Here is a 22,202-nt window from a genome sequence, read left to right on the forward strand (position 1 = left end):
TGGTGATAAAGGCTTTTGATTCTCTCGTCATTCCGAACCGGGGGTATACTATCACACACAATCGTACAAAACCTAACCATAAACATCTGCCGTGTGATGATCATACGAAGGCCGCAACCCTAGACCACTCCCCCTCCCCTCCGCCCACCGGCCTGAACTCAACCGCCTCCTTGAAGTATCCCGCATCCTGCCATGCCTTCATGGTGGGCCCGTCATACGGCCCTTGGCTTCCTCCTCCGTCTCTCCCATCTGTCCACCTAAACTCCCACATTTTGGGGTGTCCGTTTAGTGACGATGACTGCTCTTCCTCCTTCTCCTCCTTTTCAGGAGCAGTAGGCTCCACCCAAGTCTCGCCCGTCTCTGCTCTATACTCTCTCACCAACCACTCCCTCTCCTTATCGTAAATATCCGGATAATCCCTTCCCAACAACTTATCCGCCGCCTCAGTAATGGCATCAATCGCCTCCCTGATCTTCTTCTGCTTCGGATCCTCCTCCTCCTTCTTGTCATCCACATCCATCGAATCGATGCCCTGTTTCCTTTCCTGCCTCTTTTGCTTCCACTTGGGCACCTTCTTCGGCCCCTTGGTTTTGTCTTTTCCAAGTCTTGCCAGCGCCTCCAGCGCCGTCTCCCCCTTTTCTAGCGTCAGGATCAAGTTTCTGAGCAAGTCCCCAGTGGCGATCTTGTCATCTTCCCTCTCCTGCGCGCGCCTTTCCGCCTCACGCTTCTCGTGCGCCAACGCCGCCTTTTTGATTTCCTTTTTGGACAAGCCTTCCAGCCACTTATCGTGCACGGCATTTTGGTCGGCCGCTTTGCGGATGTAGTTGCCCGCCTCGTCAAAGGCACCCTCTTCATTCTCGGCTTGCATATTGAAGGCGTCAATCTTGGGCGCGTGTTTCTTCAGTCCGCCTAGGCCGACCTCTTCGTCTACTCCCTCTTCGGCGATGGCGGCTGCTATGACTTCTTCGTCGTCATCTTCGTCGTCCGATTCGGCTGAGGCGGCGGGGTTGATGTTGATGGTTCCGCCAGCTTTGGAAGAGAGGTCTTGCCCTTCGATTTCCGAGTCGGCAAGGAAGTGGACGGATTTTTTGTCCTTCGCAGAGCCACCACCGGCTGTCGTCGGTTGAGCACCGTCGTCGTCTTCCAAGTCGCCAAACATGTCTACCTCGTCGTCTTCATCGGCATCTTTCCCTGCCCCGTTGGAAGGCTTGTTGTAATTATCCATCATCTCGGCCAGATCCACGTCCTCGGCGTCTTTGCCCTTCTTGCGGCTCTTCCCTCGGGCTTCCGCGCGGTCTTCCAGGTTGTCATTGTCCGAATCGGAATCGTACCCATCGATGTTGACCGCGCCGCGCTTGGTGGCTCGAGAAAGCCCACCGATCACGTCGGCGGCAAGAACCTCCTCGTCAGCTTCGTCGAGGTCGTCATCGTGCGCTGAGGGCGCGAGCGCGGAGGGGTTGCGCACGTCGAACTTGACTTTTTTGTGGGAGGGCCCGCTGGAGGTGTCGTCGTCGTTGGAGCGCGATTCGCCGTGGTGTGCGCGGGCGTAGGCTTCGCTGGCGCGTTTGGGGCGCGCGGCGGAGAAGCGGGAGGACATGGTTGTGGTGGTTGTCTTCAATCTCGTGTGTTGGTGTGTAGGCGTTGACGTCAGCGTGTAAAGGTTATGTTGTCTTGATAGAATGGCCTATCCTGTCTCTGTGTCGCAGACTTTATGTAGATATGGCCTGAGATGATGACTATTTTGCCTGGGTCGACGGCGAATGACAACCCTACAAGTAGAGGATGGTGTTTAGAGAGGATCTGGATGGCGAATTGGGAATCTAGGTAAAGAAACTCCATCACTACCTTAGCCATTGTCAGCCCCAAGCCCCCAACGGATAACATGGAGCTCTCCACTGCCATCAAGGTCCAGAGCGTTCTGCAGTGGACAGGCAGCGCTCAAGGTACCTCTGACCTAAGCGTTTAGGAAGGGGGGAGCTCGCGCCACAGTACGGTTTCACAGATCTGACGCCACGGCGGCACCTTCTCACCCCGCCAATCCCGTTGAGGCGGCAGATACCTCTAGGTACTGTACGATAGAGGTACCCTTGCTAGGCCGCCAGGGTCCCAATCATTACCTAACGTGCCTGTAACTTTCGGGCCCAGTTATGTCATCTGCGTTGTTGCCTTTGGAACCTTCCACGCGGTCAGGTTATTTCAACATCGTCACAACCTCCCTTTCACTATCGCTTGTCACACTCTGCTGTTCCGGGTACCACTACTTATTCTGCGAAGCTTACCTCGAGATCTCCCCTCTTAATACGAATACCCTGCCGTTTCCCTTTTTGCAAAATATTACTTTTCTCCATCTCTAGCAGCTCCCTCGCGATCATGGTAAGCTATCCTTGTCCTCACACTCGATTATCAAGACAGCTTTTCGACCCCTCTATCTTTTTGAAACATTCTAACATGTGGCCATGGCAGTACGGAGACATCTACAGCCGCGCCGCCGGTCGCTCTCGGGGCGCGCAACGCTTCGATGAGTACTACCGCTGCTACCCCCTTGTCATGGCGCCCGGTGCCGAACGACCTGAACTCAACTACGGCTCCAAGATTCTGCTCCCGCCTTCCGCTCTCGACAAGGTTTCGCGACTACACGTCCAATGGCCCATCATGCTAGAGCTTATCAACGGCTCGCAGGGCACCCACACACACGCCGGTGTTCTGGAGTTCGTGGCTGAGGAGGGCAGGGCCTACATCCCGCAGTGGATGATGCAGACACTCAAGCTCGACGTGGGCGACATGATCCAGATCAAGACGACATCTCTCGAGCTTGCCAGGCTTGTAAAGCTCCAACCGCAATCGGTCAACTTCCTCGACATCAGCGACCCTCGTGCCGTCCTCGAGAAGGCCTTCCGGAACTTTGCGGCGCTGACCAAGGGCGACGTTTTCAACTTTGAGTACAACGATGAGATCTACGAAATGGCGGTACTGGACGTCAAGCCGGAGACGGCCAAGATGGGTGTCTGCATGATCGAGACAGATGTCAGCGTCGATTTTGCGCCGCCAGTTGGCTACGTCGAGCCTTCGCGACAGACACAAGGCAGTGGTACCAGCACACCACGCAACGGAAGGGCTGTTGGCGGAGGACTTCCGGCGGGCGGTCTTTTGCACAACCAGGGAACCATGGCTCAGGCCATCAACTACGATGCCATCGCACCAGGAGCCACCACCACGTCGGTGGGCAACTTCCAAGGCGAGGGTCTGCGGCTGGCGGCGAAGAAGGGTAGTAAGACGGGAACACCGAAGCCGGCGACGCCGGTGGCGGGTACTTCGACCAACGTTAAGGACGTGGTGCTGCCCAGGAGGAAAAACAACAACGGCCCGTTGCCGTTGCGTCTGCCGCCCAACAAGCTCTTTTTGGGATACGAGATCAAGCCTGTCAAGACTGCCGCAGATAAGGAGAGGGAGGCGGCCGCGGCGAAGCAGCCGCACTTTGCGGGCCAGGGACAGACGCTCCGGGGAGGAGTCCCGAAGAAGAAGAGCAGCGATGGTGACGATAAGGCGGTGCAAGCTGAGAAGCAGCCGACAGAGAGCAAGGGAAGGCGACTTGACGGCAGGAATGTCTAGGGACAAACTTTCGTTCAACAAGCTTGTTACTAGATGGTTTGATGCATTCTCGGGCGTTTATGGGAAACAGGGTAATGGGAAAGGGAGGTTCACAGTCAAGGGATCACGGAACGTTTGTAGCGTCGTTACGAATACACATGGACAGGCCACGGTGCTTTTCAAGATAGAAAAGGGCTGCATATGGGATGTCGAGTGCTGAGCAGCTCGATGTTCACTCAGGCCCATGCAGCTGACTAGAATTAGTGAGGAAGGAAATGATACCTCGATGTCCTCCTATAGTTGGAACATGCAAAAGTGATATTCAACAAGGTCCGCTGGCTCAATGGCAGAGCGTCTGACTACGAATCAGGAGGTTCCAGGTTCGACCCCTGGGTGGATCGAGTTATCTTTTCTTTTGCCGGCATCGCATACGGAGGTGCTCCCAACTTTTTTATTTTCTTTTTGCTCCCTTAAAATGCCAAGAGTTGATATAGTTGTGAGATGGACGGAATGGACGTGTTCTTCTATTGCGGGGCACAAATGGTCCCTGATTTTTCATTGTTGACGGTGCATCGAGAACGGCTTGGCCCTTCTTGTCTTTGTCTCAAGCAGTCGCTTTGTAAGTGTCGTGCCAGGAAGGTCCGGAGTTCTGCCTGCATCCGCTTCGAGGTCTGTCCTTCCAGAATTTTGCATCCTTGAAGGTTAGCTACAAGTCAACGATACTTGGAACGAATATAGTCAATAACATCAACAGTATTACATTGAGTTCTGATGTTAGTTTAGTACCAATGATTTTTGGCTTTTCCCAGTTGCACTTCCAAGAACTCGGTCGGTCGCATCGTTTGAGATGAGTCCTTGATTAGCTAATGTGGGTCGTGCAGCAGGCTGGCTGGGTCCCGTGATTGGTTGAAAGGGACGAAATCGAACGGCATTGTCGGTTTAGCACTCCCGCACAGTGAGCAAGCAAACCAAAAGCGCCTCCCACTCCCTGACTGACAGGGTTGACCATTTCCTGTTCCGGACTGGTTCTGTGCTCACTGCGACCGGACCATTCATCATCAGTCGCAAACCGAAGCCATCTTCCGACTCGCAACCATCCGTCTTTCAACAACACCAAGGCAACAAAACAAACTGACTGCAACCTTGCTGGATGCACCTTGCCATATTCTTTCTTTGCACTCGTACATATCCACAAACAAACAAACAAACAATTGCAAACAAAATATTCGCACCACTCGATGCCGCTTGCTGAACAGCACAGCTAGCCATGTCCAAGGTGGAGGCCCGCCGGCGTGCTTCGGCGCGAAGCCGTACTAGATCTGCATTATCGGCGACGGAGGCGTTAGAAGTAGCGGCGGCAGTGGGTGGTGGCCGTAGTCTGCGGCCACGCCGAGCCGGGAGTCAGGGGGGTGGTGCTGTGGGAGCCGCTGTTGGTGTTGCAATCGGCCGCGGTGCGACATCAAATCTGGGCCCAGCAAGCCCACTAAGACGAAGCGCTCGCAGCGGGGATTCAGCAGCAGGGGCAGCCCGGAACAGTGGTGGTCCACGTCGTTCGTTCAACGGCCGTAGAGGTGATAACAACAACACCAGCAACGGCACCACTCCAAATCACAATATTCGCCCGCGTAGGTCGTCCATCAACTATCGTGAAGACTCTTCCGACGATAGCGACAGTGCCTCTACTACGTCTGATGAAAGCGACAGCGAAGAAGAAGAAGAAGAGCATGACGGAGAACGAGATGCACGGCAACCCGCGCGCAGGTCCGCCATATCATCAACATGGGGGCGTCCATCTCGGACCGAGCTCAACAATAACACACGAGCAGTCACCTCCGGTCGCCAAGCGCTAGGAAAACGGCGCCGTCCCCGGTCCGGCTTCTTCCATGAAGACACCGACGGAGAAGATGATGACATCGTCAACACCGACCAGGAAAGTCCCCCCACTCCTCGCAGGGGCAGAGCAACGGCCACATCCGTAGCCAGAGCCAGGGAATCGTCAGTTCCACGTACCCCAGAGCGAAAGAGAAGAAGAGGCACGCCGGCGACTGCCACTAAGAGACGCACGCCCGCTTCGTCCAGGAAATCTAAATTGGACCTTGTCCACTCTGGCGGTGCCGAAGAAGACACTGCCGAAAAGGAACCCAAAGTCATCCCCCCCTGGCAACATCTTCCCTATGAGCTCTGGCTCTTGATTTTCAAGTTTGCATCCGCTGAGCGTGATCGAGATGCTGTCAACATTCTCTTATATGCGAGCCGTCTTTGCAGGGAACTTGCGGAACCAGCCCTGACGGCCTTGTATTACTCCCCCCCCTTGCTTACGCGGAAAATGGCACATGGACTCGTGGCGCTCTTGTCCTCGGATCCCTCACAGATGAAGTACCGCTACAGGTGGAAAGTAAAAAAGTTGCGGATCGATGTTGAGGAGATTGCTTCCAAGACTTACAAAGGGCTACACCTCGACTGGGAAGCCCTCTTCGCCAATGTCCCACAGCTCATGTCTATCGACTTCTTCCATGCAAAGGACGATGCCCCATTCCGATCTCTTGAAGCGAGCCTGAGATGGAAATATCCCACCGCTTTGTGGAACTTCCTCAACGGCGGCGACCCTCCAGGAACCAAGCACAAGCCGCTCGAACTTGAGGCCTGGAGATGGAACGGAAGGTTAATGACCCCCGACATGACTTTGCAAAGTCCTGCCATCATTCACCAAACTCCGGCTTTTTCAAAGCTCAAGAAACTTTGCCTTCAGAACTTCCAGGTTCCTTCGATGCCCCTGCATAACTGGCCAGCGGTTGTCCAAGAAGATGAAGGGTTCGAAAACTTCTTGATCAGCGAGTTTGCCCATGCCATTAACGTTCTTCCCCAACTGGAGTATCTGTCTATTGAATCCTCCACCATTGCAAACGACTACTTGCTCCGTCTTCTTCCCAAAACCTTGAAGACGTTGGAGCTCGTCAACTGCTGGGAAATCACTGCCGATGATTTTTCGGAATACCTTCTGACCCGTGCCTACCATCTTGAACATCTCTATCTAAAGCATAACCAGTCCCTCAGTTTGAGTTTCCTCACTGTCCTGGGTACTGCCTGTCCACACTTGCAAACGCTGAGCGTAGATCTGAAAACATACAACCACCATGAATTCTACAACGACTCAGACCCTAGCTATGACGAGGTTCTCAGCGTCCAAGAAGTCCCCGAGTGGCCAGTGAGTCTGCGCACCCTCGAGCTTCAGAACATGCGCAAATGGTCCGCCGACGCAGCCGAGAACCTCTTCCAGTCCCTGATCAAAGCCGCTCCCGATCTTCCCGGCTTACGCATCATTGATATCAACGCCAAACTCAACATTCCCATCCGCCAGCGTTCCGAAATGCGCGATAGATGGGAAGCCCGTCTCAAGGGCGTCTTTCTCCGCAAATGGGAAGACCCCAAGCCACCCTTCACATTACGCCCCCCCAACAAGCAACAGATAATACCCACCTTCTCAACGAGCAAACTACCCCCTTCTGCTACCAAACGGTCCCGCACCGATAACTGGGTAGCCCAATCCATCGAAGCCCAACAAGGATCGTCGTCCTCACTCTCTACCCGCCGAAGCGCCCGCATCGCAGCTTTATCCTCTGGCTCCTCATCATCCAACGGCGGCACACCCTCGCCCTCGCGCGGCCACAGCGCCCAACGCGGCGAACGCGAAGTATCCGTGGCTTCCTCGCTATCATTATCAGCCGAGGCATTATCTCTTTCACCTAGGGAAGCCAACGTAGCGGGCGAGATTCTCTACAGACATGGCTGGTGCGAGAAGGTGGAGCTGCAGTTGGACAACCAGAAGTTGACGGAGCAGACGTTGACCATGGAGGATTTTGTGGACGGCAGCGGCGATGATGATGAGGAGGATTCCGAGTGGGATGGGATGGACAGGGATGACGATTATGGTGGTGGGGGGTATGCTTGGTGATACATATTGATTTTCGCAACTGACTTGGTTGGGTAAATGAAACTGCCCGGAACTGGGCCTCTTACACACACACGCGGGATTCATGACTTGGGGGTTTGGGTATCTTGCTTATTTGCTTTCCATATCATATCCTCTGGCGCTCGGTGCTTGGAGGTATTATTACTAATTTGCTTTTTTTTATTTCCTCTGAAGAAAGGTTGATCCGGCTTTCACTACTTAGGGCATACAATGGCGCTCGCTGTCTTGTTCGTTTAATTTAATCTTGTACGCCTTTTCGAGGCCCCCTTTTCACTTCCATTTTACTACTCGCGGGAAAGACCGTTCCTTCTTTTTTGTAGGCATCTAGATACTGCCATGTCCACTTTCCTTTTTTATTCGCTTTCAAGCGCGGACCAGACTAGCCTACATTATGGCAGCTGATTGCGAAGTACTACCTACAACATTGTAATTGCCGTGCACACACCATGCACACTAGTGGTGATCTGGCAACAGAATCTCTCTCTTTCACGCTCACAATGCCAACCTTAGCTCACTGCAGGCTCTCTTGAATCTCGACAGCTGGTCTTGATTAGACTTTCAATTATACGTTCCGTACACCTCTACTTTCTTGACCTTTTGCTCTACACATCTTACTTCCTTGCCTTTGTTTTTTGCTTCCACTTTCGCTCCCCTGGCTCAAAGCCTCTTATTTGCTTTCTTGTATTGCATTTGTTGCATTTGTTGCATGGGGTTTATTTGACGGATATGATTAATACACAAAGACGAAGGGACGCATAAGGCGCTACTAGGATCGGTCTCAGTCTGTTAACACATCCCACGATATGATGGCAGCAGTAGTGACAAAGATCACAAAGGAGGCACGACGCCACCGACAGTAGGGCAACAAGAGGGATGGATACAAGTTACAAATCGATATCTTTCGTTGCTACTGAAGGTGTATGGACCGTGTATGTGGTGCAGACAGGAGTGGTATAGGTAATAAATAAATGGGACATGCTACAAACTAGAGCCATTTATGTACCCACGTAAGGACTATATATATACCTTCGTAGTAATGGGAAGGTGGATGGATGTTTCCTAGGTAAATTGACATGTACCTGTCAAGATCCAGTTACAGTCGGTGCCGGAAAAAAACGCCCAACTCAAAATTTCCCCGCAAAAAAAGCCAAAAGTTATCATCGCCACTCTTTGATTCCACCACCATACATTCTTCCAAACATTGATAGCAGTTTCTTTGAGACTCTTTTTTACTTTCTTTTACTAGATGTAAGCTAGCCAGATATTTTTGCCTCAAAATGGTGGTGAACGAGGGGTGTAAAACAAAGTGCAAAGTAGCAAATTTATTACAGGGGGCTTACAGGGGCTTATAGTAGGTAAAAATTGACAAATTTTTCGAGTGCTGACTTTGACACCTTCTTTCTCGAGCATTTATACAAGAAAAGCGATATAGAAAAGTTAGTATAAAAGGTAGTATAAAGTAATCGGTACCGTATAATTCCGGGATTACTATACTTCTATAGGTGTTGCTTTTTAGTAACTTGAATTGTACGAGTTTTGCGGTAAAATGACCAGTTGGGCGTTTTTTTCCGGCACCCACTGTATCATGATTTGTGTGCCGATGGTTGGTACGGTAAGTACATAAGTACTGTGTAGACAGCGAGAAATGAACTTGGAACGTGGCTATTATATCACACGTGTAAGATGATGACGGTGATTGGCTGTAGCGGGAAAAGCTTGAGTTGGAAGCTTATTTTGACGACCCCCATGTCCAACTTAAATGTAACGAAATAATTACGTACCTTGCTGACAGTATTTCCCTTTGTCATGAGGCGAGCTGTCTTCACCAAAGTCATCATTTTTTCGTCTTTTTTTTGATCAGGTCTCCGAGATCTACTGCTCCGGCAAATTCGTGCCCTGATGTACTGGGAGGCAATTTGCGGTTAAAGTTATATGCAGAGGTATGCTCCTGACCTGCGAGATCGATGCTCTGCAGCCTCTATTATGCAGACACTCTTCCCTATCATCTCCTACCAGATCGTTCCTGTTGTAAGTATCGTACCAAGCGCCTTTCCGGAAGGCCTTCTTGCCTACTTTTGCGAAGGGAAGTAGAGGCTCCTTGTTTTATTAACTTTCAGCTAGCTGGTACAAGGTGATTTGTGGATTGTTCAGGTAGAACAAGGCAGTATCATGTGTAAGGTATCATCATCTCCTGACACCAGTCATAATTAGAAGGAAAACATCCCACATTAGTACCACAGAAACACTTTCAAGTCCAACGACGCCACAAGAAAACCCAAGTCGTAAGAATCATGAAAGTCCAAATCATAGAATCTCTCCCTCTCTCGGTTTCCGAGCATGAACAACGCCATTTACATCCGAAATAGCAAAACCGAGCAAGCCCGTACCGTCAAGCACTCCATACTGCACCACTGGCTCCTTGGTCGTCGTGCCACTCACTCCGTCACTAGCCGCCTCTGCTCTTTGACAGATCGACTCAAGTACTTTCTCAGCCGAGGCATTACTGCTGCAGCTAGCAAGGAGTGAAGCCAGTTGATGTTGTCTTTGCTTCAATTCGGAAATAGAGTCGCCGCTACTGTTTGACCGAGGTGACGACGAGGGCAGCGGCGACCGGAGGAGGAACGAGTTGGCCAGCTCGAATGGGCTTAGGGAAAAGTCTCTCCCGAGGGTTGTCCAGCCTTTAAATAGAGAGAGGATCGAGATAGGACCGAGAAGGCTAACCACTACCGCTAGGGCAAGGGCTGGCTTGTTGACGGCGTACTCGGTACGGAGCTGATGGCTGGTGTAGTCAACCTTTTGCACAAAGGCTGGGTTGTCTTCTGTCACGTTACCTGCCGCCGCAGCAGCCTCGCGTCTCCCAATCGCCTCGCGGATGGACAGGCGCAAGGCCAGCTCTCGAAAACCGTTCAGAATATCATTCGTAGGATCGTCGAAACTTGGACCGCATGCGCTTTGGTTGTTAGAATTTTGTTCGTACAAGAAAGATGTTGCTCCTCTGTACTCAATCAAAGTCCGAATTTGGCCTTTCGGGTTATTTGGATCCTGTGCCGTGGATTTCCAAGTCATCCAGGTCCCCGTCGGCTCACCGAAGACGAAGTTATCCCAGGCCACGGCTAGGACCGTCTCGGCGCCCCAAAAATGATTAGCTATTTGCCCAAAATACCAAAGTTTCCAATCTTCACGGCTTTGGTTTTTCGACGACAGATCTCTAAGACTCGTCAGTGAAACGGCAGCCGCAGCCAGGTTCAACGCTCGAAGAGGTAGACAACTCAGGCCTCATTCTCATGGGAAGATACGTACAGCAGCTGAACAACACTGTCGTTCCGCCAGTCGCTTGTTCGAAAGGTAGCCTTTTGCCCGTGAAGGGACAACTCATACTCAACAGTTGAGGGATATAGATGATATGTCGTGGAGATTAGGTTAGCAACGCAATCATACGAGGCCTTCCGAAGGATATCAACCTCAATATATTTGTTGTCATTGCTGGCACTGGCTGTAACATTGAAAATACGGTCCACGGTGTAGGTGCCATATTTGTTGGGTGATGGGCGCTCCAAAAAGTTATGTAAGTTTGATTGGTTGGCTGTGTTCACGTATCTGAATCCAAACCCCTGGCGAGATACCACATATGTAAATTAGTCTTGACTCCCTCAAAGCCCGACCTCTGCGGATTATTCGGGTATCTGTACTTACCTTAACACTCAAGGAACAATTGTTGCAATCTGACCCGGGAATGTAGATAGGAGTCCTGGCCTGATACTCTCTCATTACGTCTGAGAACATTCGCTTGAACTTGGGAGTATCAAACGACTGTGACTCCCAAACCTCCGTAGTGGGTAGAACTTGAAGACCAATAGTACCCTGGAGCTCTGAATTAATGGTTTGTATGTAGGAGCCTTTTTGTATAAGAGGGCCCCGGAGGAAGGACGTTGTGGCCACGAGGATCGATACTTGATGACGCCTGAATCAGTTTACCACAGATCAAGCGCAGACTTGAGTATAGTGTAGAGGGAGAGAACATAAATGAAGTCAAACTCACCAATACTGACGCGGCGAGCCCTTTTTCGCATCAAGGATTTGAGGGATCCCCAAAGACTCGTGGCTGCCTCCCAGTTATAGTGAAGATTGGACACAGGCATGTTGCCTTTGAGTGCTTGTATCCAGAAAAAGGACACCCATCCCTGAACGTAGGCAAGCATCATCAAAGAATTTGCAGCAGTTGAAGTGAAAGCCAAGAGCTGACCAGGCTGCATGCGATTTGAACCATCCCATTCGCTAACCAGCTGGCCCTGGCTGTTGAAGATAACGTATATGGCCAAAAGAGTACCTGCCAGCTTCAATTAGCACATGTATACCCCAAATACCGAGGAGATTATGTACTCACAAGCCAGACTCAGGAGCAAAGGAGCGTAACCGAGATATAGGATACGTCTAGAGCGTCCTGGCTGCCAAGGACAATCATGATTGATGTTACCGAGCCCCCTCAGAGATGAGCCAGTTCTCTCCAAATCCGGGTAACGTCGAGAATCTGTAAGTCCCGGTTGATCATGGAGCGGTACATTCTCCTCCAGCATGTGGACACTAGAGGGCGAATGCTGTGGCGAATCATCGACATGGTGATTCCAGTCGTGACGATCGTGACCCCTGTAGGAAGTAGTTCCTCTAGATGAATCCATAGGGCAGGTTGATCGCGAGCTGACGTAGGTGCCGAATAACAGACTTGAAACAATTCGATAAAGAAAATAACAAGTGAAGAACCGGGGAGAAGTGTGCAGACCAGGCAGGCGACGAGACACCAAGAAACGGGATGTTTCACGCGCCCTTGGATAGAATATATCTACATCTCCAACTCACGTAGACATTGATCAACGTAAGCAGGTAGCTAGAGGTATACAACCCAGTTTTTTGCAGCCTACCTCAAAGTCAGCTTGTCTGTCGCATATGGCTTAGCTGTGTAACACACCTTTTGCTGTGTGTGTGGGCCAAATACACCATAAATAGGAGAGGCTCGGGCTCAAGGAGGTTCAGCTTTTCACTAGATGGGTCGCAAGAAAAACACACAGGTAATCAGCCCAACACTTCGCAACGGCCATAATCGGATAGGCTGTCCAACCGTACATTGTACTTGGTGGGCTTTTGGATGACACGACGTTGATGCACGTTCTGGCCGGGCCTAGGCTCATTAGTCTTCCACTCTCCCACACAGACACTATCAGTACCAACGCACCTCTGCGGATCTCCGTTTCGGGTGTCCAATTGCCTCCAAAACTCAATAGCTGAAAAAATTAGAGAAAAGAGGCGTTTCGAGACCATAAAAGTAGCATCGCCATCGGCTACAGAAACCCGAGCATTTATCTTCGCTGTTTCTCCGCGGAAGTGTTGTTTCTGCCTGGTCTTGGTGGCGCTTGAGCTCACGGAGCCATTGGTGTTTTGTCTATCCAGTCGCCAGATTGACGTTCCTGGACTTGGGGTATGTATCTGGTGCAAGCAATTCATGCTTCATTTGTGTCTCGGAAAGTTGAACGGGTAGCGAAAGAACGACCGGTCCGTCAACCTTATGTACTTATAGAAAAGCGCAGGATCTTTTTGAGTTAGTATCAAGGCCATGGAATGGTTAGCAAAATTCAACAAGATGGGATCCGATAATGTGTGTAGACATCTTGCTTTCGGGATTGGACAACTTTCGTTGTTTCCCCGACAGCCATTGAAATTCAACGGCACGACCGTCTGAGAACCGGTCCAATATCGTAGCAGAGCTTGGCCGCATGGACGAAAACCCGTAAGGCTCCCGAAACAAACATGCTCGCCATTTGGGAGCATGTATATTCCTAGACAACCGAATGGTGACCTTGGCTTACGGTTAGATATTAGTTGGGCAGCCAGTCGGCTTGAAGGCGTAGTTGCTGTTGTTGTCGGGGAATATATCGGAATTTCGTTGTGGTTCGAGGCCTTTTAGGTGACCTTTCGGCCGTTAATGTTTGGTAGGCTAGAATGCCAAAAGGCTAGAAGCCCCGGAAGACCCCATTTCCGTAGCCCGCCCAGGCAAGCCACAACGCCCCAGCTGCACGTTAGAGGGCATCTCATCCTGCCCATTTATCGCAGCAAACATTGCGCTGCTAAGGCCAGTCGGCCTTGCCGGAGTCAGCGTCGGCAGCTTTATGACCCCTAACCGTATAGTCGTGTCGACCATGGCCGCCATGGCAGTGCTGTTCACACTGATGACCTTGTTGGCGTTGACAGCTTTGTTGGCATTGGAGGCGCTGTTGGCGTTGACGGCGTTGACGGTCTTGATGATGACCGGCCCGGCTTAATTATGCGCTGCCAGCCGCTCAAGTGCTTCGATGGCCTCCTCTAGCTTGCGAAAACTGGGTATGAGTGGCAGATACTAATGTTGGGTGAGCGAACGCTGGGTGCTAACCATGCTGAGAGCGTGGGGAGGCTGAACCATATACTCAGTAGCCAGAATTTTAGAGTGAAGCCTCAAAGAAGCATAAGGTGTTGTTCGGCGGCCGGCGGGACAACGTTCGTGAAGGCGTGTAACAGCGGAGGTTGAAGCTGGACACACGTTGGTTAGCAGACGTCGGCTGTCCCGATTGTTCACAATAACTTACGGAGAGTCGGACATGGGGCTGCCACTGGTGAAATCCAGACAGGCCAGTTCAGATTGAAGGCACGGTTGCTGTTGAGCTTGGAAGCGCGGTTGTTGTCGGCTCCGGGGGGACCAAGTATGCTGTTGAGGCTGAAGACCTCCTGACTTGTCTCGAGGATGTTAGTGTTTGGTGGATCGAATGCACTGACATGAACTGGCCACTTGTTGTCGACAGGAGAGCGGTGTCACCATCGAGCAACCACTGACCAGTGGAACGGACAGGACTTGATGGCCAATTTCTTGTCCATGGGGGAAGGGGCCATATGATGGTGGAAGACAGGAGAAAGATCGAACAGGTTCCTGAAAGCTTCATCCCTTCCTGTGATAGATGACAACTTCAAATTTCCTTTCTTTCGGAAGGAGTGTCTGTCGAGATTCAGTTCAAGGAAATGCCGTGTTGCGGGGGATTGAGCAGTCTGTCGTGGATGACGAGTGGTGAGTCAAACCACCAACCTCCCTCTCCATTAGGGTCGAAATCTAGTGGCCCTAAACTTGCAATTCTCTTTCTCTGTGGACTGGACGTCGTTGACCAGAATTTGTCAACCTCTTTCTCCTTAACGGTCCCAACAAACAATTATGCCCCAGAATTCCTAGTCCTAGGATAACTTCTGGGGTGAGAGCTACGGCCGTCTTCTCTAGCAGACGGGCCCTTCCCAGGATGACACTTTCAAGCCGCCTCGCGTTGCTCCTTAAGGCAAATGGGATCAGCCCATCGTTCGTTATAGACAAAGAACTGTTTGATCGAACCAAACGGTTTTGCTTTGCTCCAGCAGGAAACTAAACGATGGTTTCGCGGTTAACAAGCCAGGCTTCTTGCCGTTTGGCCGCACAGTCAAACTTGAACGAATCGTGCCTGATCTGGCCTCGGCTCAAGTTCTGGAGCTGTTTTGCGATGCTTCAACTGGTTTGCTTTTTGATTAATCAACAGCGACTTTACTACAGTTGATCCCCATGACACCTGGGTAATTTCTTTAATTGCGATGATTTACCTTAGTCCTCTGACACTCTCCTGCCACAGGACGGTTGCGGGGATACAGTAGCGTTGAATGGGGGTGGGCATATCGTAGCCTGCAAGCTTCACGTTGCAGAGTATGGCTGGGTGTAGGTCAGCGGTCCTGAAAGAGTCGATGGGTTCGACACGAGTAGATCCCTCTCGGGCAAGCTGGAGCTCAGCATTGGCGGAGAAGTCGATGCTTGCAGATTTTCTTGGGGCAGACCTGGGCCACCCGAGTGTGGTCAGTTGAGAGAACCAAGTGCAATTCTTGCAAGTTCTCTCAGGGCAGTCAGTGGCCTTGTAAATTGGTCTTGGTTGGTGCAGCGGCGAGATGCCCAATGTCATGCGCATCTCGTGCCGCATCATATGAAGAAGCAGGCCTGCTTCAATCTCCTCAACTCTCTGTCTGATAGCCGCAAGACCTAGACTCTGAACATCCTTCGTAACAGCCACTAGCGATGTTGGCCCAGTCAGTTCTCTAGTTTCTTGACTCAGATCTCGTTCCATGGATCGTTGCGCCAACAGTGGACGTATCGCCAATGAGCTTGACGAGTACTTGTTCAACAAGATGATGCCTCGTGTCAAAACGCATGGTGAGAGAACCCAGAGAGAGCGTGACGTTGCGCTGTGCGTCTTCTGTGCCGAAAAGTGTCCCACCATGTTGAACATCGCCCCCTACCACTGCTCGCGGCACTGGTGTCCGGTGCGCAACGTTTTGCATGTCATCAACTTCGATCTGCCGTTCTTCGCCCTTTTTTTCACAGTGACAGTATAGGAGATACTTCAGGCTGCGGGAAACCTTGGACAGGTTCTGTCGATATCAGAGAAAAGGTCAGTGTATTGTCGAGAGGCCGTCATTTCATCCAGTGTTTGTAACACACCGAGAGTACTTCATCTCTTCTTCTCATACCCAGCGTCCCGCAATCATTCTCGGTGTCCCGCGGTGGACTCTCCAATAATGATTTGCCTCCCGCAGAATATGTCTTCGCTTTGGCTGAAGCCTGGAGAGTTGGTACGAAGTACCCTTGACCCTAGCCGCAACAGTAATCGGTTACGCAGCCAGCCATGGCATTGACTCTGATATTGGCCGACTTTCTCATTGTGTAATAGACGTAGTGAATGTCCTAGAACGTAGAGACAGCTCAATAATTGTCGGCATCGTTGGCGAAGCAACCGGTAGTCTTAACTAGGCGACTGGTGGAAATGATGGGGATCAGGTATGCCGCAGTGTTGCCAGAGTCTATCCATTTGTTAATCTCGGAAATTGTCCTTACACGAGCATTGCCTTTACAGGAGCGTAAGAAACTGGACTTTCCACTTTGCGCAATCGTGATGGCCTGTGGCCCCAATTGGCCGCAGAGACGCAGTAGCGCTGGATAGGGGTGGAGGCTCGTGGTCAGCAAGCTCTACAATGTGAAGCATGGCTGGGCGTAAGCCAGTAGTTTCGGATGGGCCAAAAGGCTCGACACGAGGCTTGGGACTATTCCATCGGCAATGAGGTGGCATCGGAGAGGGAGAAGGCAGCCAGCCGTTCTTGTCGAGACAATGACGTCGACTAAGAGTTGCGTGAGGAGTAGACTGAACCGAAGTAGCCCGAAAGGGCTCTTTGAAAGGTGGAGTGGAAGCTGAACGAGATGCAAATCGAATCAGGAAAGCTGGGAGTACGTGGTTGGAAGGAACCTGTCGATGGGCCTCTAGGGAACCCAATGGATTGGCCCGTCGGCGAGCTGTTGGACACGGTCGATAATTGGGTGGGGGGAATTGTCTGACCGGCTGAGATGCATGATAAAGTACTCCGAGAGCGGATGTTCTCATATTGTTGCCGAGCAACTGATCCAAGGCATGGTTCGTTTAAGCAGCGACCGCGAGGGGCGGCCGAGCGGGTTACGTGCTGGACGCTTCTGGCGACTCCAGTCGCAAGCATGACTCTGAATGCCTCCAGAGATTGGTAAAAGTTTTTCCTGTTCCTGGAGCGCCTTGGATAGTGGGAAGAACCTTGGAGACCGCTCGATGAAGGGCGGATAGCTGCGAGGTCTCGAGAAAGCTGATATCTTTCACATCTGGAATGGGGCCCACAAACTGCCTTGAACCTACGCAGGGCTTTGAGCTTCTCAAAGTCTGCAAGCGGTTGGTGCACAACAGAAGAGAGGCCAATAACAGGGTTTTGGTATATGAAAACCGGCTGGAAGGTCGACACACCAGAACCAGACATGCGTCTAGGCGGCAACGCAGTCTTGATGGGGGACCAAAGTTGCTGTTCGTGAGGTAAACGGGAACCGTTGTGCGAGCGTAGGCCAAAGAGGCAGCTAGTTTGGCAGTTGAAGCGGCAGATGTCAGCCGATATAGAAGGCTCGCCTTTTGATTTGGCCTCGTGATCGGCCTTGTTGTCGGGACCGGCAATGGGGTCACCCTGAGCGCAATTGGTGACCGCACTCGAGGTCTCTGTGCGCTACCTCGGGTGTTATCTTGTGATTTGGATGAGTTCGGCTTCTGAAGCTCACTTGTCTTCTCCTCCTCGTATTCATCTTGGTAATACCTGACCTCACCAAATGGGGCTGGTTGAGGGAGTGGTCGGCCGAGGGAGCGATGGGTTGAGGGAGTTGCTGGTGAGGGACTGATGGGTTGAGGGGGTTGCTGGTGAGGGAGTGGTTCGCTGCTTCTTGGCCAGATGACCGGTAGGAGAGTCGTCCAAGGCGTCGTAGTCGACAGACACAGCCGACTCGTTCTTATCCGTAGTCGTTTGCGGTTCTACGTAGTTTGCCATTTTGACTGTTGATCCTCTTGACTTGGCGGCAGTGGTGGTGGTCGCGCTCTTCTCCATTTGGCGGGGAGAGTTCCAGCGCCGCGGCTCCGGCGGCGTTGGCGACTTCTCCTCGGCCAGGAGAAGCACAGAAGCTTGGCTGCCCGCCTGCACCAACTTGGCCTCAGAATTGGTGGATTTGCGATTCAGGAGGTGGATGGTTCTGTGAAAGAGTCCCACGACCCAGCCCCAGCCCCAGTTCCCAACCCCAACCCCAGGTGGAGAGGTCAGATACACCTTCTCCACCACTTCGACGATGACGATGTTGCCGCCTCGCTCGCTCTGCCCACTCCCACTCTCGAGCTTGACTTCCGCATGAGCATCCGCGTCAAGCCCAAGATCAACATTAGCAACGGCACCACCCGAGCAAATATGAGGAGAAGAAGGCAAGTGAACTCGGCCAGTCGCCGTAGCAGGAGAGTGCCAAGGCCTTGGTGGCCATCTCATCAAGAGCACATGGAGCAATTCGTCAAAGGCTGCGACATCCTCATCGCTTCTCCTGGTCGTCTCATCGATTTCATGGACCGCCCTGGGCCAACCCATCGACCTCATGGATAACGGATCCGCCAGGGAGCAGATGGAGCAAATCGCGAAAGGTTGCGACATCCTCATCGCTTCTCCCGGTCGTCTAATCGACTTCGTAGGGCGTCCTCACCATGTGGCTAAGTGCCGTATCCGCTATATAGTGATTGACTATGCGGACGATTATTGAAATATGATTAATTGAACGCTTGAGATAGACCGACAAATTTTGACGTTGTATATTGGCTCAACATTGAACGAAAAAAATATACCGATAAAATTTGGCGTAGAGGGATTGGAATATAGTAAAATTCTATTACCTAAGATTGGGGAGAGATTTAAAAAGCTGTGTTTCGCCCAATTCCTTCGGATCCGGCTTTTCGCGGGCCGGGTTGACCATCCGGACGAGATGCAGCAAGGCGGGTTCACTTTACGTTGTGTCCAAGACAAAAGGGGTTTTGTCGAGATATCCCCGTCTCCGGAAATACCCCAACGGGGACCAGAAAGAGGGCAATATCAAGCACATACTCTTCTCAGCTACCCTCAATCCGATTCGGGCAGAGGAATGAATAGTTTTCTATGCTCGATGTCTCTGGAAAGGACTAACCTCCTTTGGCCCCCTTCTACTGCCGTGGCCTGACCTACCGACGACGTGACCGGAGCCATCATGACCTTGAGCCGGGCCCGCCTGCTGCTCCGGTGAAGGCTTTCTGGTAGCAGCTAGTAGAAGTAAAGCTGGTAGCCACTGCGCCGTCAAAGGACATGCCGCTGTTGTTGTAGGAGATGGGTTCTTGCTTGATGTTCGTGTCGAGACCCCGAGACTGAAGATGGGTCGAGGCTGAGCTTGATTCTAGGAGGTAGGGGGAGAAAACTCAGGCGCGAGCCTCAGGTTTGTTCGAAATAAGCAGTGGTGCATTGGCAAGATGCTGCTTCTGGCTGGTCGTCGTGTTCCTCGCGCGAACTCTTAGACCTCCTCTGAGACCGCAACAACCACCCGTGAAGCCACCAGGCCACTTCCCATGGAAAGAACCACACAGACACGCCGCCATGTGTACCAACTTCCATTTGTGGAGTCACTTTACGACAACCGTTTGCAGCCTCCCCACTGGCTCAGTGAACTGGCTTTTAGAACTAAGCTCGCCTTTTCCAGGTGGCAGAATAGGCACTGAACTGACATGTCGCAGCTAAGCCACTTGGGATTGGCCGGATTACTTAGAAAAACAGCACAGGTTGCCAGGTCTGAGGAGGAGCTGGTATGGAAGAACTCTCTGGCGCTGAGCGGACTGGTCGCAAACCTTGAGTCAGCCAGGCCATGGTTGGTAAGATTGCCAGAAGTGATTGGGGGCTGTACTTGAGTATTCGGTGCGCTGATGGCGCTTGGCTGCTGAGTAGGCGTATCAACAACAGGCTGGGTTGTAAGAGGTGTCTGGTTCTGTGTTATCGCTCGGTTCTCCAGTACGTGAGGTGTTGTCGGTGATGGTGGCTGTTTGGTAATTCGACGGTTCGGGGCTGTAGGTGGTCTACCGTTTGGTCGACAAGGTGTAGGGCGTGAAGTCACTCGTTCAATACTCCGACTAGAAGTTTTAGACATGCTAGTGCTGGGGCCAGGGCCATCGACATCATGAATACGTACCGGGAACTGGAAGTGAAGGAGTTTGGTCACCCTGCTCAAGGAGCAATATTGTCATTGCCCATAGTCCGGAGCTGCCAACCTGCTGAACCTTGTGCACTTGGCGTCGACGACAGCTAAATGCTCGCGGGGTTTGGTGTGGATTAATCGGCGCAACAGTTAGGCCGGACTGTGCCTGAGCCTAGTAATTAGGAAGATCATGGAGTGCTCGATTAAGAGTTGCGTGAGGAGTAGACTGAACCGAATTAGGGAAGACGGTATTCTTTGATTCAAAACAACCATTTGAGGGACTCTGGAGTAGCCGATAGAACGGAGATAATGTGGGTGACGTATTTTTTGAGTAAAATTCCCGTCCTTGATTCTCGAGACTCGGAAGCAGTCGCGATTTCGAGGCGCCGAACTGGAGAACTAGGAAGCCAAGTTTCTCTCCTTATCGAAGTGAAAGGCAGAGACCCCCATGTTGATCCCGAAGTCTAGATCATTGAAAGAGAAATGGCCACTGTTGAGAGCTAAGGGAGAAATCTGAGTGGTATGTGGGACATATTGCATGATGGTTGGCTCCAAATCCAGGTCCAACAAATCATTGCCAGAGGCCGTAGAGTTTACGCCCACAATTTCTCGTGGGAACTAAACCTGAACCCCCAAATTCACAACGCCAGGGAATGGCGAACCGTACCCACATGACCAGACAGGCCCTCTATAAGGAGAGCATTGGTCCAAAGACGTCTTGCTTCCTCTTTCTACACCGAGCGTGACGAGGATCTTGACTCTGTGCCCACCGGCAATCTCCTTGAGATGGTCTCCTGGCGACGGGCCAGACTACTCCGAACTCCCTCCAGCAGTACGTCTCAGAGGATACGAAGAATATCAAGGCTGAAGCCGATTCTGGCCTCCCCTGTTGTCAAGGCACCCATTGGATGGCTGAAACCCATCTAGAGAGCGACAGCCTCAGAATGTCCGGACAATGGACGAATATGCTGTGGGATAGGAGTGCCAGTGCCAGTGCCATATGGAGTGCTGGTGCTGGTGCCGTTGATGCGCGTATTGGAAGCGAAGCCCAGCCAGATTGGTGTGCTGGTGAGGGTCAAGAGAGGTGAATCGCCTTCTTCGCCATCCCCCTCGTAGATGCAAGCTTGGCTGTCCCAGTCGGTCTCGCGGTTGGCAAATTCGTCATAGCGGTATGGTGTTGCTTCGACCCAGCTCTCAAGTTTGGTCGGAATAACCCGCTCTATGGGTGCATATGTGCCGTTCTCATCGGTGTTGGGGGCTCTGATTGCCTCTAAACGCTGGTGGCACTGGGCTTCGGGGCGGCCGATCGCGCGCTGGTTCTGCATTTGGTTACCGGCTTTCAGGTTGGTGTTGTCAGAGGTACGATTTTCCTGACCGGATCGTGGCCGTGGCCGCCGGAAACATGGGAAATGCCGCCGCGGCCATCCGGGGTGGTGATCGGACCTGTGAACGAGCTGCTGATTGACCTGGTGGCGGAAGCAAAGCCCTTTTGACCTCAGCGGGCGAGGTTGATAGACCGCGCAGAACGCAGCGACAGTAAACGCCTTTGCATCTCAACGAGAGTGCGGTGTTAGTCGGGTGGTCTAGTTATTTGCTCGTTGACCTTTATTATTCATTGGCGGTATGCGATTTTGTTGCTCATTGGTAGAATTGAAGCGACCTTCGCCGGAGAGGAATAGCGAATGCCCTTAATCCTGCTGGATTATTTATTGTCGTTCAAGTCGCGATGACCGTCAATTGTAATAATTCGGGCGTCGGTAGCGTATTCTTGCCAGGCTTGCATTACTCTCCCAGTGGCCTTCGTTGTTCTAGGTTGCAAACGTCAAACCGACAGAGCCATAGCCGCGGGATTGACCGATCAGTCTATGGCATCATTCATGATCTCGGCCTGACTTGCAACCACCGCGACTTCGGCGAAAACCACCTCACAAGGATAAGGCGCAAAAGAGGAGCTATAGTATAAACCTCGCTCGATGATCTCTGTCTCCGTAGTATTGAGAAACTGCTATATTACCCGAGAAGGGATGACAACAGTGGTGT

General features: G+C 51.8%; 8 protein-coding genes across 8 annotated transcripts; 3 read left to right on the forward strand and 5 right to left on the reverse strand.

The window, feature by feature from the left end:
• Nucleotides 1-1,665, reverse strand: NEUTE1DRAFT_123231 (uncharacterized protein; the record flags this gene model as incomplete). Its single annotated transcript, XM_009854027.1, has 1 exon — nucleotides 1-1,665. One exon carries the CDS (start codon nucleotides 1,595-1,597, stop codon nucleotides 101-103), a length of 1,497 nt encoding a protein of 498 aa, XP_009852329.1.
• A 705-nt stretch (nucleotides 1,666-2,370) lies between these two features.
• NEUTE1DRAFT_111197 (uncharacterized protein) lies at nucleotides 2,371-3,609 on the forward strand (the record flags this gene model as incomplete). The annotated part of the gene is made up of 2 exons (XM_009854028.1): nucleotides 2,371-2,373; nucleotides 2,464-3,609. The coding sequence occupies 2 exons, from the start codon at nucleotides 2,371-2,373 to the stop codon at nucleotides 3,607-3,609; spliced, it is 1,149 nt and encodes a 382-aa protein (XP_009852330.1).
• Nucleotides 3,610-4,855: 1,246 nt separating this feature from the next.
• On the forward strand, nucleotides 4,856-7,540 carry NEUTE1DRAFT_147346 (uncharacterized protein; the record flags this gene model as incomplete). The annotated part of the gene is made up of 1 exon (XM_009854029.1): nucleotides 4,856-7,540. The coding sequence occupies one exon, from the start codon at nucleotides 4,856-4,858 to the stop codon at nucleotides 7,538-7,540; it is 2,685 nt and encodes an 894-aa protein (XP_009852331.1).
• A 2,322-nt stretch (nucleotides 7,541-9,862) lies between these two features.
• NEUTE1DRAFT_45681 (uncharacterized protein) lies at nucleotides 9,863-12,234 on the reverse strand (the record flags this gene model as incomplete). Its single annotated transcript, XM_009853353.1, has 5 exons — nucleotides 9,863-10,558; nucleotides 10,870-11,169; nucleotides 11,252-11,508; nucleotides 11,598-11,885; nucleotides 11,943-12,234. The coding sequence occupies 5 exons, from the start codon at nucleotides 12,232-12,234 to the stop codon at nucleotides 9,863-9,865; spliced, it is 1,833 nt and encodes a 610-aa protein (XP_009851655.1).
• Nucleotides 12,235-15,192: 2,958 nt separating this feature from the next.
• On the reverse strand, nucleotides 15,193-15,861 carry NEUTE1DRAFT_111200 (uncharacterized protein; the record flags this gene model as incomplete). The annotated part of the gene is made up of 1 exon (XM_009854030.1): nucleotides 15,193-15,861. One exon carries the CDS (start codon nucleotides 15,859-15,861, stop codon nucleotides 15,193-15,195), a length of 669 nt encoding a protein of 222 aa, XP_009852332.1.
• Nucleotides 15,862-17,012: 1,151 nt separating this feature from the next.
• NEUTE1DRAFT_102034 (uncharacterized protein) lies at nucleotides 17,013-18,613 on the reverse strand (the record flags this gene model as incomplete). Its single annotated transcript, XM_009854031.1, has 4 exons — nucleotides 17,013-17,137; nucleotides 17,197-17,319; nucleotides 17,448-17,815; nucleotides 17,913-18,613. The coding sequence occupies 4 exons, from the start codon at nucleotides 18,611-18,613 to the stop codon at nucleotides 17,013-17,015; spliced, it is 1,317 nt and encodes a 438-aa protein (XP_009852333.1).
• A 1,085-nt stretch (nucleotides 18,614-19,698) lies between these two features.
• Nucleotides 19,699-19,878, forward strand: NEUTE1DRAFT_44305 (uncharacterized protein; the record flags this gene model as incomplete). Its single annotated transcript, XM_009853283.1, has 1 exon — nucleotides 19,699-19,878. The coding sequence occupies one exon, from the start codon at nucleotides 19,699-19,701 to the stop codon at nucleotides 19,876-19,878; it is 180 nt and encodes a 59-aa protein (XP_009851585.1).
• A 1,207-nt stretch (nucleotides 19,879-21,085) lies between these two features.
• Nucleotides 21,086-21,487, reverse strand: NEUTE1DRAFT_102035 (uncharacterized protein; the record flags this gene model as incomplete). The annotated part of the gene is made up of 1 exon (XM_009854032.1): nucleotides 21,086-21,487. The coding sequence occupies one exon, from the start codon at nucleotides 21,485-21,487 to the stop codon at nucleotides 21,086-21,088; it is 402 nt and encodes a 133-aa protein (XP_009852334.1).
• Between the last annotated feature and the right edge of the window lie 715 nt (nucleotides 21,488-22,202).

Source organism: Neurospora tetrasperma (assembly GCF_000213175.1).
Source record: "Neurospora tetrasperma FGSC 2508 unplaced genomic scaffold NEUTE1scaffold_4, whole genome shotgun sequence".
Taxonomy (NCBI): domain Eukaryota; kingdom Fungi; phylum Ascomycota; class Sordariomycetes; order Sordariales; family Sordariaceae; genus Neurospora; species Neurospora tetrasperma.